This window comes from Aptenodytes forsteri, unplaced genomic scaffold (genome assembly GCF_000699145.1).
Source record: "Aptenodytes forsteri isolate BGI_AS27 unplaced genomic scaffold, ASM69914v1 Scaffold413, whole genome shotgun sequence".
Taxonomy (NCBI): Eukaryota; Metazoa; Chordata; class Aves; order Sphenisciformes; family Spheniscidae; genus Aptenodytes; species Aptenodytes forsteri.
This window is the reverse complement of record NW_008794372.1, coordinates 159,277-177,557: the sequence shown is the minus strand read 5'-3', so window position 1 is coordinate 177,557 and position 18,281 is coordinate 159,277. Positions and strand designations below refer to the sequence as shown.

At 37.0% G+C, this 18,281-nt stretch overlaps 1 protein-coding gene across 1 annotated transcript in view; it reads left to right on the top strand.

The window, feature by feature from the left end:
• Positions 1-251: 251 nt before the first annotated feature.
• The window catches only part of YAP1 (Yes associated protein 1), a gene marked incomplete at its 5' end in the record, with an annotated part of 95,474 nt that continues 77,444 nt past the window's right edge, over positions 252-18,281 (top strand). Inside the window, one exon of the mRNA XM_009287730.2 lies at positions 252-505. Within this exon, the coding sequence (XP_009286005.1) occupies positions 252-505 (254 nt within the window). The remainder of the gene's footprint in view (positions 506-18,281) is intronic.

The following is an 18,281-nucleotide window of genomic DNA, read 5'->3' as shown; positions in this document are numbered from 1 at the left end:
TTCAAAATAAAACTAAAGGCACTTAACACGTACTTGTAGTTAATATTTCTTGACTTACACAAGGGCTTTTGTGATGCTAATTAACCATCCTACTTGGAGGCTCTCTTGTACAGTAACAACTGGAAAATAAGTGGAACTTTGAAATGACTAACTTAAGAATTTCTTCTGAACAATTCATTTAAAGTGAAATGCCTTCTGACAGCTGCATTTCTGCTGAAATACAAGAATCTTAATGGGAATAATTTCACTCCTGGCAGGCCAGCACTGATGCAGGGACAGCAGGTGCCCTGACCCCTCAGCATGTCCGAGCTCATTCCTCTCCAGCATCACTGCAGCTGGGAGCTGTTTCTCCAGGGACGCTTACACCCTCTGGAGTAGTGACTGGACCCGGAGCTCCATCTTCTCAACATCTCCGCCAGTCTTCATTTGAGATCCCTGATGATGTACCTTTGCCACCAGGTTGGGAGATGGCTAAGACACCATCTGGACAGAGATACTTTCTTAAGTAAGTAAAACTTGTTTTCAGTTAGCTGTATCTCTGGTGGGGTTTTTTTGTTGGTTTTTTTGGTTTTTTTTAACAGTCTTTGAATTTTAGTGAATTTCATTGTGTTTAAAATACATATTTTTAAAAACATGCTCCTGATTTTAAGTAAGAGATCCTACCACTTCAGTATTTCTCCCATATCAACTCTGCTGTTTCTGAAAACTGCATGGTACTCTGTGACTATTTATCCTATCTTAATCTTATCTGAAGAATGTTATCCATTATATTGTATATCAGTGATATATCAGTGATACTGTAAAAATCAGTGAAATGTGCATAGTGATTTTTAAACAATGTGACTTTTGGATTTGCTGAATCTTGCCAGAGTTCTCATGCAGATCAAAATACATTTTGCCTCATTTCTATGATACAGATGTAAAAATATAGAGTAACTAAACTATTGTAGTGAGAATATATCAGGACTTCTTATTTTTTGAATAAGGACAATTGTGTAAGTACACAATCAAAACATTTTTGCCTACTCTTTAATCATGAGGAAATTAATATGTATGTTTGATTGCAGTATTTGGGTCTGTAACTCTTAACTCCTCTATGTTCCCTGCAGTGAAAGGGAAATTGCAGAACTTCTAACATTGTTTCTTGTTCTTACAGCTGTAGCTTTTTCACACAGTGAAATTAGTATCACCTTTTCTATAACTGAAGAGAGGTTACACATGCCAGCCATCTGACACCTAATCCATCAGGGAGCATTTTCTTTTATGCTGTGTAGTTTTCTAAAACAGCAGGAGCTTGTCCTTCTTTCTGAAAGTGTGCCCACCAAGACACATAATTGGCCCTCAAATATTTTGACTATATCTTGAACATTTTATTTAACTGCAAGTCTCTAAATAACCCATTATATGTCATTTTCAGGGCCGGGAGAGGGGAGGGGCAGCACAGTGTGTTATTTATGTAAAACTTGTTTCAGCCAAGAAAAACATCTTTATCCTTACCTTTCTTGCTAAAACATTGTCATTAATCTGTGCATTTGATTGAAGTAGTTGAGTTTGTAGCTTCAAAAACAAATTTACATTGTCCGCAATGAAAGACAGAACTTCTTAAAACTGTTTCTTGTTCCTATAGCGATGGTGTTTCCATACAGAGAAATTGGCATCACTTTTTTTAACTGAAAAGAGCTTACAGCAGTTGTCTGACATTATTTGAGCCTGAAGGTTACTTTTTGAAAACAATCATTCTGTATTAGGAATGCGAAAATGAGCTTTAGCTATAGATCTTGAAGATGTGATATTTTCTTTGGTGGAGTTTAACAAATTAGCGTATTCTAGAATGTGAGCTCTTTAGTGGGCACAAATAGAATTCTTTTGGAACTGTGTAAGTTTATGCCATTTGAGAACTGTAGCTCATTGGACCTTGAGGAAAGCACAGACTGAGTTTTGAAATGAAAAGCAAACTTTGTTTTGACTGTGCTAGTGAGAACTCTTAAAGAGCAGCTTATGAAGCATGAAAAATAGATATTTGATTTTTAAGCTTTGCTGTCACGGGTGTTTTTGATAACACTCAATTTTACAGAAAACAACAGTTTAAGAGGTGCAAAATGTCTTCACGCTCTTATAATCGATTTTTTTAAAATTATGCTCATTCAGGTGAAATCAGAGTGAAAGATCTGTTCTTGGAAAGCTTTTCTGCAGTTTCATTATTACCACAAAAAATCTTTTCCTTTTTTTCTGCAAGTTTTTTTTTGTCCTTTCTTGGTGTCCTGGTATCCATTTCAAAGGGTCAGGTTTCAGCAAGAACAATAAAGAGCCTGAGACTGGAAAGTACACACAAGTCTGGCAAACTCATCTGCATGAGCAAGATCGTTTGTTCTCAAGCAGACATCCAAAGTAAATGATTGAAAGAGCTGCTAGCTGTGAAGGATGTGTCTTGATGGGGAAAGGAGTGGAAACAAACCAGGTTGTTAGGAAGAAAAATAAAGGCTGTACTTTTTGAACCTCTCCCTGCTGGGTCACATGCTGACCTTGGGAGATTTTAAACAGCTTAATGGGCTGTTTTCTTTTGGCTTTCCTTGGGTGATGCTGTGGTATGGGAGACTCTAATGAGGACAGTTCTGAAGGCTCTGTTCACACTTGAAGAACATTTGTTGTTCCTAAAACCTTTAATACTATCTACAGGTGAGATCCACCAACTTCATTGGAGTTCATGAAGATTTGTAAAAAACATTCCAAGTACTAGCAAAACGTTTGCTTTGTATGTTCAGGAAATCCGAAGAAATGTAAGAATTATTTCTGAGTAGCAAGTTTGTATTTCAGAAGCTTTTTTCAGTGTTGAGTGATAAGTTCTATCTCATACCTACAAGCCCGTTAAAACTCACATCTTGTCTAGTTATACCTTAAACATTTGCTTGAAGCATGACTACTAAGATTCCTGGTGCTAAATACATTTAACGTGGTTCCTTGTACCGTATGCAGATTTTTTGGTGTCTCTTCCAAGTATTCAGCTTTTTTGTTGGATTGGTTGCATTGCTCTTTGTTTCCATTTGCTCTGTTTTGTAGCCACTCCATGAACAGTCTGGTAATCAAGCTCTAGAAAGATCTTTGCAGAATAGGTAACAGTATTAGATTTTTTCCAGATGTCAGTAAGCCTTATGGTTATAGTTATCATAATATACTACAGTGCAAACAGAATAATATAAATTTGAGTACTGTACTAAATACAGTCTGGAATATAGTCACTTCCACTAATCGACGGGTCAAGCACTGCAAGCGTAGTAGTTTGCACAAAGAAATAAAAATAGTGTGTATGGGAGAGAAAATACTTGTCTGTATGTATAGATACATGCACAGAGTTTTTTTGCCAGATATTTTATATACACACCACACGTGTCCATACATATTAAAAGAGGGTGAGAGTGGTAGTGTAGGGTCTAAACCAGAACTACTCTTGTAAATCAGTCTGTCATCTAGATAGATAGACCCCTTTATGTATGAATGCCCAATATATGATCTGCCAGAATTCGACTCATTAGCATTCATCTCGCTGTTGAGAGTAGGACTCCTGAGTATAACTTGCTGTTAGTGAAAATGCAGATGATTTTGGCCAGTGAGTTAGGACATGCTTGCTGTACAGCTGGTAAAACTAATACTATTTATTACTGAAATTGCTACTTAAATAGAACTTACAAGTTAAGACTTGCCTGGTTAGTAAGTGGTCACGTCTGAGTCATCTCAGCATTGCTGTGTGGTACGCTTTAGCCCATTCTTAAACATGCAGTAAAAAAGACTCACTTGGTTTGTGTGGCGATGTCAACTGCATTGCTTTTTAACCACTTCCTGTTAGCCAGCTGCTGGTTGACATTTCAGTGAACTATGGAGAAAGATAGGGGACCACTCTCTAGGCAAAAGATAATATGCCATGGGAGTAGCAGACAACAACTTGCAGGAAAAAAAAAGTTTTGCTCAATTTTAGAATTACTCTTGTATCGTTTTAACTTAGTGTTATGTTTTTATTTCTTACAAAGCTTGTGTAATACCTCTTTCCATTTTGTAGTGTGAGGAAAAGTTAACTGATTGTCCAGCAAACAAGTCTTGTAATTATTTTTCCTACAGGAAGTAGTTCTTGCAAGCAGTTTATCAACAACTTCCTTTTTTTTTCTGTGAAGTGTTGAATGACTTCCTGAAGGAGGCCAAGGTGGTTTTCATTAGTATCTGTGGGTGTGTTCAAGGTGTTTACCCATCTGGCAGAAACCTTAAAAATAGATTGCTGTTACACATTTCTTATGTGCTCTATACAGAGGTATGGCTTTGGATGTTATGAAACCAAATTGTTTTAAGATAACAGGGAAGTTTGTTGCTATGCTTTTGTTTTCTCATGTCACACATGAAGAATATCCGGCAATGCTGCTAAATTTTTCTCGTGTCCCATTTTTGCACCTGACTGGAACCACCCACTACACCAATATCATCTGCTCCCTTCCTTCTCCTTTCCTCCCCACCCCACCAAAGTAATCTTAGTCTTCCAGGGCAGAAGATACTTATTGGAAAAACTGCTGCCACAGTTGCATATTTTATTGACTACCTTAATTTACTGGGGAAATGCATATTCAGAATCATGAGTTAATGTGAGTTCTTGTGTTTATAGTTCTATAGTTCAGGCTAATTTGTCATTAAAAGAGCTGTATTGCTGGAAACCAAAACTGCGACCACTGCTTTTGATGGGTTTGTCACTTTTTCATGCTTTTTGTACTAAAAAGCAGTTGAAGATTTTTCTGTTTGCTAAATTTTATTTGTAATATGTCAAATTAATTTCATTTTTATATTGATGATTTCTGACTGTGTATGAAAATATTCATAAGATCGATGATCTACAAAAAAAAGCTATGAGATTTGTGCAGGGGAAAATGGGCACTGTCAGTTTCAGAACATAGCTGGAGGAAAGAAATATTAGTTAATATGCTTTTAGAGTAAAACATGCTGTGGTATGTTTTTGGCAACTCAAGATTTTTTTTGTCTTGGAAGACAGTCATAGTACTACTAAGTGTATATCTTTCCTTCTGCCTCTTACTTGAAGAGTCCTGTGAAAGAACAATGATACAAGCTATTTTGAATTTGCAGTTGTACTAAAGATTTCTGTATCTTTACAAGGGCCCAGGAGGAATAAGGGCAAACCTTATTTGTGTTAGCACTGAGACTGAGCTGGGAGGAGGATGAAAGTACATCTTCAGTCCTCTGAATTCAGAGAACTTGCAGGCAGCTTAGTGGGTGGGCATCAGTGAAAGCAATGGCACGGTGCTTTTCTTGTGTTTGGTTTTGTTTTGCTTAAGAAAAATTGCAAGTGATGATATCCGTGCATTCAGTACCCTGCCATACAAGGTAATTTTATAAGACTATTCCAAAAACAGTTTAATAGATGTGAGTTCAAGTAAACCAAAAACATACCCTGTGGTTTTCACTAATGTATTTTCCTTTTATTTATAAGCATATTGGCATTTATTAGCTTCAGAAGAAAATAGAACTGGGGAAAAATACAGGATCTGTGGCAGTTGGTTGTAAATTAATAATTAAATTATCTCTGAGGATTTTCTTTTTTATTTTCCCCTTTTTTTTTTTTAAATTGGCTGTTGATCTGTACCTTTCTTGCTCCCACAGGTTTTGTCTTTCAATATATCTCTCATAAAAATAATCTTTGTGCTTTATAGTGTCTGATTTGCTGCCTATTGAAATCTTTCCATAAACTCTAAAAAGGACTGGATTAAACCTCTGCTGAGAGCTTCTAATACTGTAGAAGAGCATGCGCCAGATGTAGAAAATTTAATGTGAATAAAATTCTTACAAATCTATATAGGATCTGAATATACATGCAATGGAGAGAGAAAGCAATGGCATGCTTGGAAAAATAAGGTTGTATTAACACAGTGTTCATTAAGGAGGAAAAATACGGTTGTTTCAAGCAGCAAACATATAAAACTAAACCTTCCAACTTCCCTTATGGAATTGGTCAAAATTACTTCTGGTTTAGCTGTTGAGAACACTGGTGTAGTTTTGGTTTATATGCTTTAAATGCCTAATACTGTTTTATAGCAGTGCTTTCCTATCTCCTGAATCAAATTTGAGATCAGTTTTATCTTATTGTCGTCTGAAAACCTTGTATTATTTTGAAAGCTATAATTGTGACTGAGATCTTTATTTACTAGTCTTTTATAATGAGAACTCTTAGATTCTTTCTGATCAGTAATAAGAAGAGGCTTCTGATACAGGTTTAATCAGAATTTCATGTTTAAAAAAGGTAATTCTGCAATTCTGCTTATTAAACATTTTGTCAGGTTGTATTTGGTTAAAAGTAGTAGCATCAAGCTCTGTGGGAGCAATTATACTGCTGTGGAACCACTTCTGTTTTCTCAGGTCTTGACCTCTTCTAAAGACAAACAAGAATTTGATATAAATCAAGATGAGTGTCTTCTGGACTCTCTTATCCTTTTGCCTTTCTTCTTGTGTATGTTGAAGATGGCAAAGAACTGTAGTTGTGGTTTTTTTAGTAGTCATCTGGTTTGTAGCATAGGGTAATCTGTAACCCATCAGTCACATCATGGAAATTCCCACTCGATAGAAAGCAGTAAAATAATAAGAGGATGTTAATTTGAAAGTTCCCATGAAAGTAAGACAGGCGCTACCCCACCAGTTTTTGCAAAAAATACTTCTAATGGGTAAACGTAATTGAACTGATCAGTGGCATATGTGGGTGAAATCATACCTACTTTTGCCAGATTCATCTCTTATCTTTCCTCTTTCGGAAATGAAAAAAAATCACTACCTTTAAAATTCCGAATATAAAACCTGCATTTAGTTTGCTCAGTTTCCTTCTGCAATTACAGCACAATAGCTGCAAATTTTTAAAAGCTGACACAGAGCAAGCAAAGTGGATTTTTCACTCAGTTTATCTGTTTTTACAGTAGACTTCCAGAGAAACTTACTAGCACTGGGAATGCTGAAATATTTACCTGCAGGACCTAAACTGGGTCACATGTAAAATTAAAGCAGAGTTCCTAGTTTGCTCCCAAAGAAACATTTTCACTTATCAGACATAAGCAGTTACTGGATGATGCCCAGGAGAGCAAGATGTGTTACTCAGGGTTGAGATACAAGATTAACTGTTAAAACTAGTCTGATATTAACTACAAGCAATTTCTGTCAGGCTCTGGATTAAGATTAGGCACCTCCGTCTGCAGCCAACCAAAGTAAAAAAACAAAAATGAGGTAAACAGCTATAGCGAGCTGTCAGCCAAAACTAGAGATGTTTCTCTTCTTTTTATATGTGGCCAGACCACTGCATGTGTTTGTCTTCATAGCTGGGAACAAATTCAGATGATGTAATTAGACTTAGTTTAACCTTTTGAAACTGATAGCTACTCAGTTCTCCTATTAATTTTGTATCCTTGTGTTTTTATAAATTCCAACATCTTTGCATTTATTGTTTGTACAACCCAAACACACATATGCAGTAAAACTCATTAATGGTGGAACGCACTGTCTTTCACTATTTGTGTAAACGTTGTCCCTTCTTTTAAGGTTTTTTTTTTCTTTCCCACAAACAAGCTGTGCATGATTATGTAAACCCTAATATTTAAATAACTCCGTTTCCCTTGTAAATTCTAAACAAAATTTCACTTGGTAGAATGCAGGAAATTTACAGGAGTTTTCTGTGAGTAGCAGTCCTCTGGCAGGTGCCCCTAGGACATGGTCAGGATACTGTGTAGTTGATCCAAGAGAAAGACAGAATTGTCTGTAGGGGAAATTTGACAGTCTGGGGGTTAGCATAATGTGAAACAAAATTCTTGGAAGGAGGCTGTGTATTGGAATGTTAACAGAGAGATACCATGTAATGGCAGGATGTACTCTCACGAACAGCTTGCTAAACCTCATTTTGATGTAAGGTTATATTGGGGAAATTTACCAGCTAAACCATATTTTTTGTTAAGCATTTAAGTAGGAATCTAGAGCATGGGGGAGACTTGTCTTTATTTTGGTAAGTAAAACTGGAGTTTTATTTGGAGAACAGGAGTTTTTGAAAGGCTGCGTCGCTGTTTCATGGCCTCCTGAAGTACTTCTTGGAGTCTGTTTTCTGGGATTCACTGTGCTGGTGTTTTGGCTTTTAACTAAGTTACTTCAGGCTGTGTTTCAGGCAAGTATAGCTATGTTTTCTAAATTGCTGGTTAAGTCAAGCTAATAATATAAAGCTGCCTTGTAAAGTAAGACTTTTACCAGTGTACTGCCTGTCAGTCACGCTAGTTGCTACGGAAACAAAGCTGTCTTGAAAACAATCTTGGACTTTGCTTTAATTTCACTAATGAGACTTTGCTGTGTCATAGTGAAAGACCAGATCCTTTTTGTTGAGTATCTGACATGCTGTTTGGTAACTTAGATCAGTGTTAGTGGTTAAGTTTAGTTATTGATTATTACACTGAGGTTGTGAAGCCAGTTTTTTTCTGCTGATCTGTTTTATAGGAAAGTCAAGTAAAGGTCATTTACCATTGCTAGTTTATCTCCAGTGGGTTCTGATTTATGGAGAGCTTTGTTGGAAGCCTGTCTGCACTACACAAGTTTATTTAAATAGTGTTACAGCTTTAAGTATGCCTTTCCCTTTCTAATTACCTGTTATAACTGAAATGTTAAGTAAACTTTTTGCCTTTTCTGGATATGTTGTAAAATTAGACATTTATGACATAATAAACCATTATCTGAAAGCAAACAAGCGTAGGTTGTATAGGCAAAATGGAATTCTTTGGGTAAAGGAAAGAAGCACAACTCACTCAGGTATATTTTCTCATAGGATCTCACTTTTCAAAATTTTTTTTTCTAATTTGTTGTTCCTATTTGAAAAGCTTGGTTGGCAAGTCCTCTGCAATTACTTTCATTCCAACATTTATATAGTCTCTTTAGAATGGTGAGAAATAGAGTAAAAGGGAAATTGCTTTCCATATTTACTAACTGTGTTGATGGTATAGTTAATATAGTTGGTAGACCTAAATATCCAATGCACACATAATTCAGTGGTGATTTTTATTTTTTTACTTAAAAAACCTTTGTCATTGTCAGAGCAACCAGCTTTGCACGAGCTAAGGATATGAAATGAGATATACTTAAAAAGGTGTAATCTGACGTATGAAAGGCTGTTACAAAGAAAAGGTGAAAGGACTTGGAAGGATGTTCTATGCCCAACTTTATAGGCCGTTTTTGTATAAATGTGAAAAACATATAGAAGAAAAAAAAGTAATACTGTGCTTTAATTGGAGTTTAGGTGTCCATTGACTTCTGTGCTGGTCTTTCGGTCAGGATGAATTATACTCGTTTAACAATAAAAAGTTTTAAATACTTCCAGTCTTCAGTGAAAACCGTTAATAGCACATTCCATGGTTACAGGGCTTTGTACGCCTGAGCCTGACTAAGCTAAAACTGCCTGTGTTCTAGTTTGGGTATGGATAGATTTTTGAGAGCTTTTTGTTATGCTGCTGTTGACATAATTATACATGTGTTATCATCAGTGTAGAGCTGTGTTCCGTTTTCTTACCTTCTGTCCCTAAACACATGCATGCTAAACTTCCATCTGTGTATGTCACTTAAACTCTACTAGCCAGTGAGTTTAACATTTGGACTGAAGTAAGTGTTCCCTTTCATAACTGGTCTTTCAGGTTTTCACTTTTTACAGGAATCTTATTCTGAAACTATTCTAAAGCAGGCCTGAGATATTGGGACCAAATAATTACTAGGTAACAGATGATAGGAACTTTCAGATTTGTAGTATTAGGAGAACTGTTATGATCTGTATGCTTGTGAGCTTTTGTTTTGGTTTTGTTTGTTTGTTTGTTAACGTAATGACTAATAACTGGAAAAACTCTATTGGATATTTCACAATATCCTGATAATTTAGTCACTGGCTAGGCATAAAGAAGAGAAAATGTGAAACAGACCTTAGCATAAACAGTTAAGAATTAATATTTAGCATCCCTATTAACAAGGTCAAAGGAAGTCTTAATTATATCCTAAAATAGGTTGCAATTCAAATTTGTGCCCATTTTTTTATTACAGTTAGATGGGTCTTGACATGATCAGCTTTGTATTATAGAGATTTGTTAAGGAACTTGGACAGTTCATTGTTTTCTTAATGAATTAAATGTCAGTTGTATGTGGTAATGTCTCCAGGAAAAATGAATCTTAATTCAGTTTCATAGTTGTGGTACCCATTGTCCAACTTCTGCTTTTAAGGTTGCATTGGAATAGGGAGGGGGGAAGCAGAAGGGGGACTTCTTTTCTTCTGGTGCAACTATTTGTGTGGCTCTTGCTCAGGGCTACAATTTGACTCCTGTTAATGCTGTGATGGTGAGCAACTCGGAGATTGCGTGTGAACTTTAGTTGATTCCTCCACTCTGCAATCCTATTGAAGTAGGATAGTAGACCCTGGTCTGTGCCAAGTTTTGCCCTTTTAAAATGGCCTCAAATGCTTGCTCTGTGAAACTGAAAGGGGAGAATTTTAAGTGCTTCCTAAGTGAAGGTAACAGCTAACTTACCAAATAGTTGAGGGAGTTGCAATAAAGTGAAAATTGCTGGCTTTTGTAATGGATAAATTTTATGTAAATAATTCTACTGGAAGAAGTCTTTTATTCTCACAAGAAGCCATTGAACTCTTGTGCATGCGGAACAAGTTTGTACGGAATTTATTTGAAATGCAGGAGATTCTGGTGCTGATGCTTCTTGCTTTGCCAGGATCTGCACATAATCTGTGTATAACTTTGTAAAATTCTGTGTATGAAAGATACAAGCAAACTTACGATTTTGCTGATGCATGATGCTTTTACTTCATAAGCAGCTGAAATAACTAGCTTCTATCCAGTTTCTACAGATAAATATATTTGATCGGTATTGCCCTTACCTGTAGTTGTGATCGGTATTGCCCTTACCTGTAGTTGTGATATGAAGTTACGAGAGCTTAGAATACTAACCATTCAGTTACATACCCACTGTTGATTAAGATATTCCAGCCCCACCTACCATGTGTAGGTAGATATGCATATACTTTGTTTCTCTTCATTTAGTCAAACTGCAAGATACACCTTCTGTAAACGAAGTAGATGCACATGTTCTTTTATTGTATAGGATGCTGTTCAGTTCTTGACTTCCAGCTAAAAATCTTTTGTCTGTTTTGCAAGCTGCAGAAAATAAATAAGATGCAAATTCTTGTTAGCAATTACTTTATCAAACTGATAAGTCCAGAAAGAAAGTTTTATTAAATGAAGATATACAGACTGCAGTGCGATAGCAACTGGTGCTGTCACATTGTGTTTCATAAAACTGTCTTTTTATTTGCACTTCGTTAGGACTAGTAGCTTTTCATTTAGGTTAGTATATCACTTGCATACTGTTTGAGGCAATATTTCTGCTAAAGAAAAAACATTTATTTGTCAAAGCTATTAGGCTGTTTAGCTCATGCTCCTGCCCAGTGTTTTGGATCAGCTGAGAATTGCCTGGCTGTTACCCCTGTAGCGGATCCTACCAAGCCAATATTGGGCTTTTGGCGGACATAGCAAGGCTGAAGTGCAGAATCAGATGATAATGTTGTGTTGTTTCATATAGGTATCTCTTTGTGTGATACATCTAAAGTATACTTACAATGATTGGGTGAAGGCAAAAATTCAGATGATGATGTGTGGTTGAAGTGGAGATAAAAAATAGGAATACTGGCAGTAGGGAAGCAGTAGAAGTAGCTATACCGTTCTCCCTAAGTCTTCATCTGCTGTTCTTGATAAGATGTTCAATTTTAAAAACTAGCAACTGCTGGGCCCTGCCAGCTTTGCTCTTGCAAGAGAGCTTGTTAGCAGCATTTCTTCAAACTGTCCATATTGATTCAAACCAAGTGCCTGTCCAGATCAGTATCTTGTTGCCAGTAGTGGTCATGAGTGGATTTCTTGGAAAGACTAAGAACAGGGCAAGCATATGTGATACTCTCTGAGAACTGTCCTAGCTTCCAACTGTCCTCCAAGACTTGTGCTGTCTCCCCTTAGGGCCATAGAAACTTTTAGCATCTGCTACATGCTTTGGCAAGGAGTCTCGCTGGTGGTCTATCCACTGCATGAAGAAACGCCTTCGTTCTTTTTTAAGCTTGGCTCCCATCAGCTTCATTCAGTGGTGCCCAGTTCTTATTTTGGAAGTGACAATGAACAGTTCATGCATATTTGTTCTGCTCAAGATTGATATCTTTTTCCTCTGGAAATTGTCTTTTGAAACTTGAAGAGTCCTAACCTGCTGGGTCTTCCTGGGATAGAAGCTTTTTTTGGTGATCTCTGCAGCCCTTCTGTAAGCCTTTTCCAGTTTTTGTTATTTTTCAGGTGAAAGGTTAAGAATGTTTTACAACATCCACTATTCTGAACCTTTCATCTAAAAAAATAAAATTTTAAAAAATCAATTTATTCCTTCTGCTGCTTGTCCTTTCACTCTATATATGTTTTTTTGCAGTTCTTTGCAGTTAGCAGTTGACCAAGAGTAAATTGGTGTCATTGGGAAACTTTGTGATGCTGCTGCTCTTCTTGCATAGATCCTAGTGTATAGGCCCCTGTGGAAGTTGATCAGAGGCCTACCTCTGGTGCAAAAGCTGCTGATTCTTCCCTCCTGTTTTGGGGGGGTTTTTTTGTTTGTTTGTTTTTAATTTCTTACTGGTAATTATTTGTTCATGTCATATCAGGACCTAGTCTTATCCTGTAGCTGCTCTTTGTTTTGGTTTTTGTTTTGTTGTTTTTTTTTTAAATACAACATTTGCTGTTCCTAATCAGATCTTCTAGTCATTGGTTTCTGCAACTTAATGCCTGCTATGATTGCTGTGTCTCCAGAAGTTGAGTATTCCATATGAACTTTGGGATGCAAATACTTCTGTTGGTGCATTCACCTTGAAAGGGAAAGGTCGTCTGCACTTGCTTCTGGCTTATGTCTGGGAGCTGCTCCAACAAAACAGAAGTGTGCTGGTGTGATAAAATGATGCTTGTGTATGTCATTTAAAAAAAAAATCCAAGTGAGATTCATTTCTAGAATAAAATATCTATCTTGTGGCTGATATTACACATGTATGTAGGTTTTTAATTGAATGGAACGTTAGAGAAGTAATCAGCGCTGGGGTATTTGGAAGACAGGTGATGTTTCTTCATATACTCAGTTCCAGCAGTGCTGAAAGAATGCTGATCTCAACCTTGTTTTGGAACTGTCATTTCATATTCTACTTTTAAGTTCAGTTACAAAATAGCTTCTGTCAATACCGTGCCTTACTTCCTAGTATCTCAGTACCAGATGCCTACACCGTATCTTTCTGTGTCATACAGTATGTCTACATATCACGACAGTTCAGTAACCAAAAGAAAAATATTTGGCTCTCCAAATTTGTGAGTTTAAGATTGTCAACCAGCTGTAACCGATTTTGTGATATCGAATATGTTGTTTCAAATGTGGCAATCAGTAAATAATTGGATAATAAGGGACAATTGTCTGAGTCTAAAAAAAACTTGAGTGCTTCAGATGGAAGCTTTCTTCTCCCAGTGGTGAAGGCTGATTAATTCTGCATAGGAGCTTCAGGACTGTTAGGATCTTAAGTTGACTGGAAGATTCAAAGAGCCATGAATTTACCAGGTGATCTAGGCATGGTTTTTTTCAAAGTTCACACACACAGCCGTTAGTGTCAGGTTGTTATCTAGCCAACCTAGTATTTAGTGAAGGTTGGTCATCCATCCAACCACCTGCTGAAAGCATGAATGTTGCTAAAAGCTAAATCAGGTCAGAAGTGACTGTTTAGCCAAGTGTGGAAAACCTCCAAGGCTGGAGATCCCCCAACCTCCCTTCTTCCTATTTATATGCTCCTTCAGAAAATGGTTCTCTGCAGCAGAGCAAAATGTCTAGTATAACTCCTGATGGACAGCTCACACCTAATGACTTTTTAAATGGGCTGTAGTTTCTCTACTAGCCAAAAAAATGAAATTACAGGCTTTAGGTAGGATTTTCTTAGGATTTTAAAAAAATAAGAGCAGTTAAGAAACTTGCTCAGTCTGTTTCATACACATAAGATAGTCATGTGTGGTGACATCCCATGTCCCATCTTACATCGAATAAGTTGTCCAAATGACTGTGCTGTACTCTACAGTCTTGTACGTGTTCAGTAATTCATACAGGGACTTCCCTTCCTGGGATGCCTGGTTGACATATATCGGTTTTCTAGGTTACTGCTTACTCTTGTGATCATATCTATGCAATTTCTTTCTAACTTGCTTGAAGCTCTGATAGGTTACTGGATGTGTAATATAGTAATCGCATTTCAGCTAGCACATGACATGGCTTCTTAAATGATCTGTATGCTGTGTGTTAAGTCATAATAGCAGGGAAATCTATTCAAAATAGAAGAAATTGCTGCTTCTCTATGAAATCATCCTCCATATTTGTACTCTTGGTGTTCTGTAATTATGGGTTTCTGAACAAGATAGAACAGAGAAGAGAGAACTAGATAGAATAGAGAAAAACTTATTTCCATTGGGAAAGTGTCTCTTTTATTTTTAATGTCGTTTGATTTTTTAAAAAGTCTTACAACTCTAACTTCACAGCTGATTCCAGGAGTGGGCGTATAATGCAAGGTAGCCACATTTATATACAGATATGGTCGTTTCATCAGCAATGGTACTTGGTCTGTTTTGGGTCCTACTCCCTGGTTCTTATTGCTACAGTTACACTTAATTTTTCCCTGCAAGTCAGTTGTTGGAGAACTTGTCATGGCACATGGGATGGGAATAAGGAAGCTGATGGGAAGACGGCAGAGCATAATGAGGTTATCCTTATGTTAGGATAGGTTGGGTTTGAAGAGTGAAAGTAAGCTTTGTTTGTAGATTTTTGAGGCAGCCTCTCATGAGTTTCATAGTTGTTGCTGTGCTGGCATAGTTACTTGTGTAGTTATGTTATGAGCCATATATCAATTTTTTTCTGCAATGATATTTTTTTTTCAGCTGGATCAGTTCTCTGATCCAGTTCATGGTGTGATTTGCTTAGAGGAGGAAGTAGAGAGAGATGCTGCATGAGAGTAAATTAAGCCTTAAATCAGTGATGCCACTAGAGATGCATGTGGAGTCATTCCATCTGACACCAGAATCCAGTTTTACTTTTTAGTCAAACAAAGCCACTACTCTGTAAAGTATTGCTGATGGATTTTAGTATTGTTAATCTAATATTCAATATAATCATAAACCAAATATTTTATGTTCTTAGAGCTTTTAAAAGGCACCAACGCTGTACAAATTATTTTATCAGAACTGTAGTAAATGATGCAATCAATTTTTAAAAAATTCATTTATTTATTTATTTATTTTCCCCTCCACATTTATAATGATCTTTTCCTAGAAGACCAAATGAAATTTTGGAGCCAGTAAAACAGTTTTGATTTACTCTTTGGGATGCGCTGAATGGATTTGGGGGTTTAGAGGAGGGGCTTCTTGGTTGTGTAGGTTTGGGTTGGTTTGTTTGTTTGTTTTTTACTTTGCTTATTTTTTAGAATTACTGTCAATACTATTCTCTGCAATATAAAATCATATTGTTGCCATTTCCTATGGACAAATAGATGGATTCTACATTGCTCTATCCTGGGCAGCTTCAGACAGGATTTGATCCATTTTGTATTGTCTGCAATAAATATTTTAGATTTAACTGAAGCCTGTTTTTACTCTTTTACCCTGTGATGTGACTCAAATAATATTTTGATCAAACTTATAATGGCCGAGTTGAATGATAAAACTACATTTGCAGGAGAGATGATGTAAATATTTTTAAAAAGCTTTACTGAAGTGTTACTTTTTAATTCATGACTCAAGTTTCTAAGCAATATTCTTCAGTTGCTAGTTGCAAACAAATTCATTGTGAATATTAAAGTCATTCCAAGAGTAGGCCAGTAATAAGGCATAACATTTATTCTTGTCTTCCTTGAATTCAAATTCTGTTATGAACCTCCAGAAAAGAGATCCTTTTGGTTTTTCAGTTAATCTCTACCCACATCCTAGCAGCTATGGCGATGCTCAAGAAAACTAGCTAGTCTTAATCTAAAATTCAGAGAGCTTATTGACTGCAATCCTCCAGAAAATTAGCTTAAAAAGTCTACGAAATTTTACTCTTAAAATTGTATTTTGAGATATTTGGTTAAATAACCAAAACAAAAAACTTGTGTTTGAGATCCTGTAGATATGTGATCAGCATCTTCTTCTGTTGTCGAATTTGCATTCCCATGCTGTTTATAGAAGCACAGATTTCATTGAATGGAGTAATCTGAAACATGGTGTAAGATGGTCTATTTCAGTGTCTTTAACAGAAAATGTCAGTCTTCTGCTAGGAGTATGTGGTACATCAATGGGGGACAGTGGAAATGGTACCGATAAGCTGGTGTAACAAATCATTGGTTTGGATAGATTTTGGGGGGGGGATGGTGGTGGTTGTTGGGGTTTTTAGTAAATAAACCATGCATTAATATGTAGCTTAATAGGAATTTCAAAAACAGCAAATAAAATACTGAGGAAAAACAGTTTTTAATGAGCCATATGGAGGGAAAAAAAACATTAAAAAGCATTGGTGTTTGTCTGGCTTGTAAACTGAAATTGAAGAAGTTTTTATTGCAGACATCTGTGTAGAGTTACTACCTTCCTGTTGCGCAGAAAGTCAACTAGGGTGACACAATGGTTCTTCCAATCCCACCAATACACATCTTAGTTACTTAGGACTGGCAATTAAAAAGACAGAAAAAACCCATACTTTAATGCTGGATAAGTGTAATAGTTGGCTGTGGTCCAGTATGTATTCTGTAGCTGATACTCTGAGGTCTAAGCTTGGTTTTAAAAAGTTCTAACAATATGTGTAAACTTGGCTTTGCTGCGGTTAAAAATTTGATGTGAACTAAATTCAGCTGAAGTCAACAAGGAGGGTGTGTGTATGGTGGTTTTGTGGTTGGTTTTCTTGGGGTTGGTTTTTTTGGTGGTTTTTTTTTTTGGTTTGGGTTTTGGTTTTTTGGGTTTGGTTTGGTTGTTTTGTTGTTGTTGTTTTTAAATTAAAAAAAACTGTCTTGGCCATTGAATTGAGCTGTTAGCCAGTACGATGTGTTATGCTATCATGGACAATATGCTAATAAAGCTGTTTTGAAGCCGAATTTTGTTACCTTTGTATAGAATCTTTTTTTTCCTTGTAATTTATCGGAGTGAAAAACCTCTAGCTAAACTGGAAAACCTGAAATACTGTGGGTTTTGGGAAGAGTGTTGGGAGAAAGACAGCTTGGATTTTTGTCACTGCATAGAAGTGTTTAATTTTTAAGCCTACAAGCGTTCAACAGAATTTCAGCCTGTTCAAGCCTTTAACAGCGTTTAAAATCTGCACAAAATCAACATCTTAGTGTAGACAACTTTTAAGGAGGGATCAGAATATTAATTTTAGTTTATTAACAGTGTAAATTTTGTACACCTGGTATTCAAAAGTTACTACAAGAAAAACATACTGAGCTCAATTAACGACTGACCTATGAGTGACATTTAATATTCCCACGAAATCATTCACAGTAATAATTTCATCAAAGCATGCTAAAAATAAAATGGAGAAAAAAAAAACGCTTTTACAAAAGCAGAGTGGTTTAGATCTAAAGTGGGATATTGATAAATATTCTGAGTTCTATTTTTAAGTGGGATATTTAACACTGAAACTAGTGTACTTATGCAGCACAACTTATGCAGCTCCACAAGAAGCAGAGGATCCCCTGCCCTCTTGCCACCAGGCAGAAGGAGGGGACCTAAGCGACGGGGGGGGATGGAAACAGGTCCCTGCTCGGGGTGCCAGGCGAACCCCCGCCTGGCCTCCCTCACCTTCCTTGTTGCCCTTACAGAACAGATATGGGGCCTTGGAACTTGAGGGCCAGGCAAACGAGGATGTAGAGGAAGGTCCATCCAGGAGGTTCCCTAGGGTGAGGCAGTCAGCCCCACACATTATGACTGCCGCTGCTAAGAAAGAAAGGAGGGTAATTGTCGTAGGCGATTCCCTTCTGAGGGGAACAGAGGGCCCAGTATGCCGACCAGACCCGTCCCACAGGGAAGTCTGCTGCCTCCCTGGGGCCCGGGTCAGAGACATCACTAGGAAGCTCCCTGGTCTGGTACGGCCTTCTGACTACTACCCGCTGCTGGTTATACAGGCTGGCAGTGATGAGGTTGCAGAGAGAAGTCCTGCAGTGATCAAAAGGGACTTCAGGG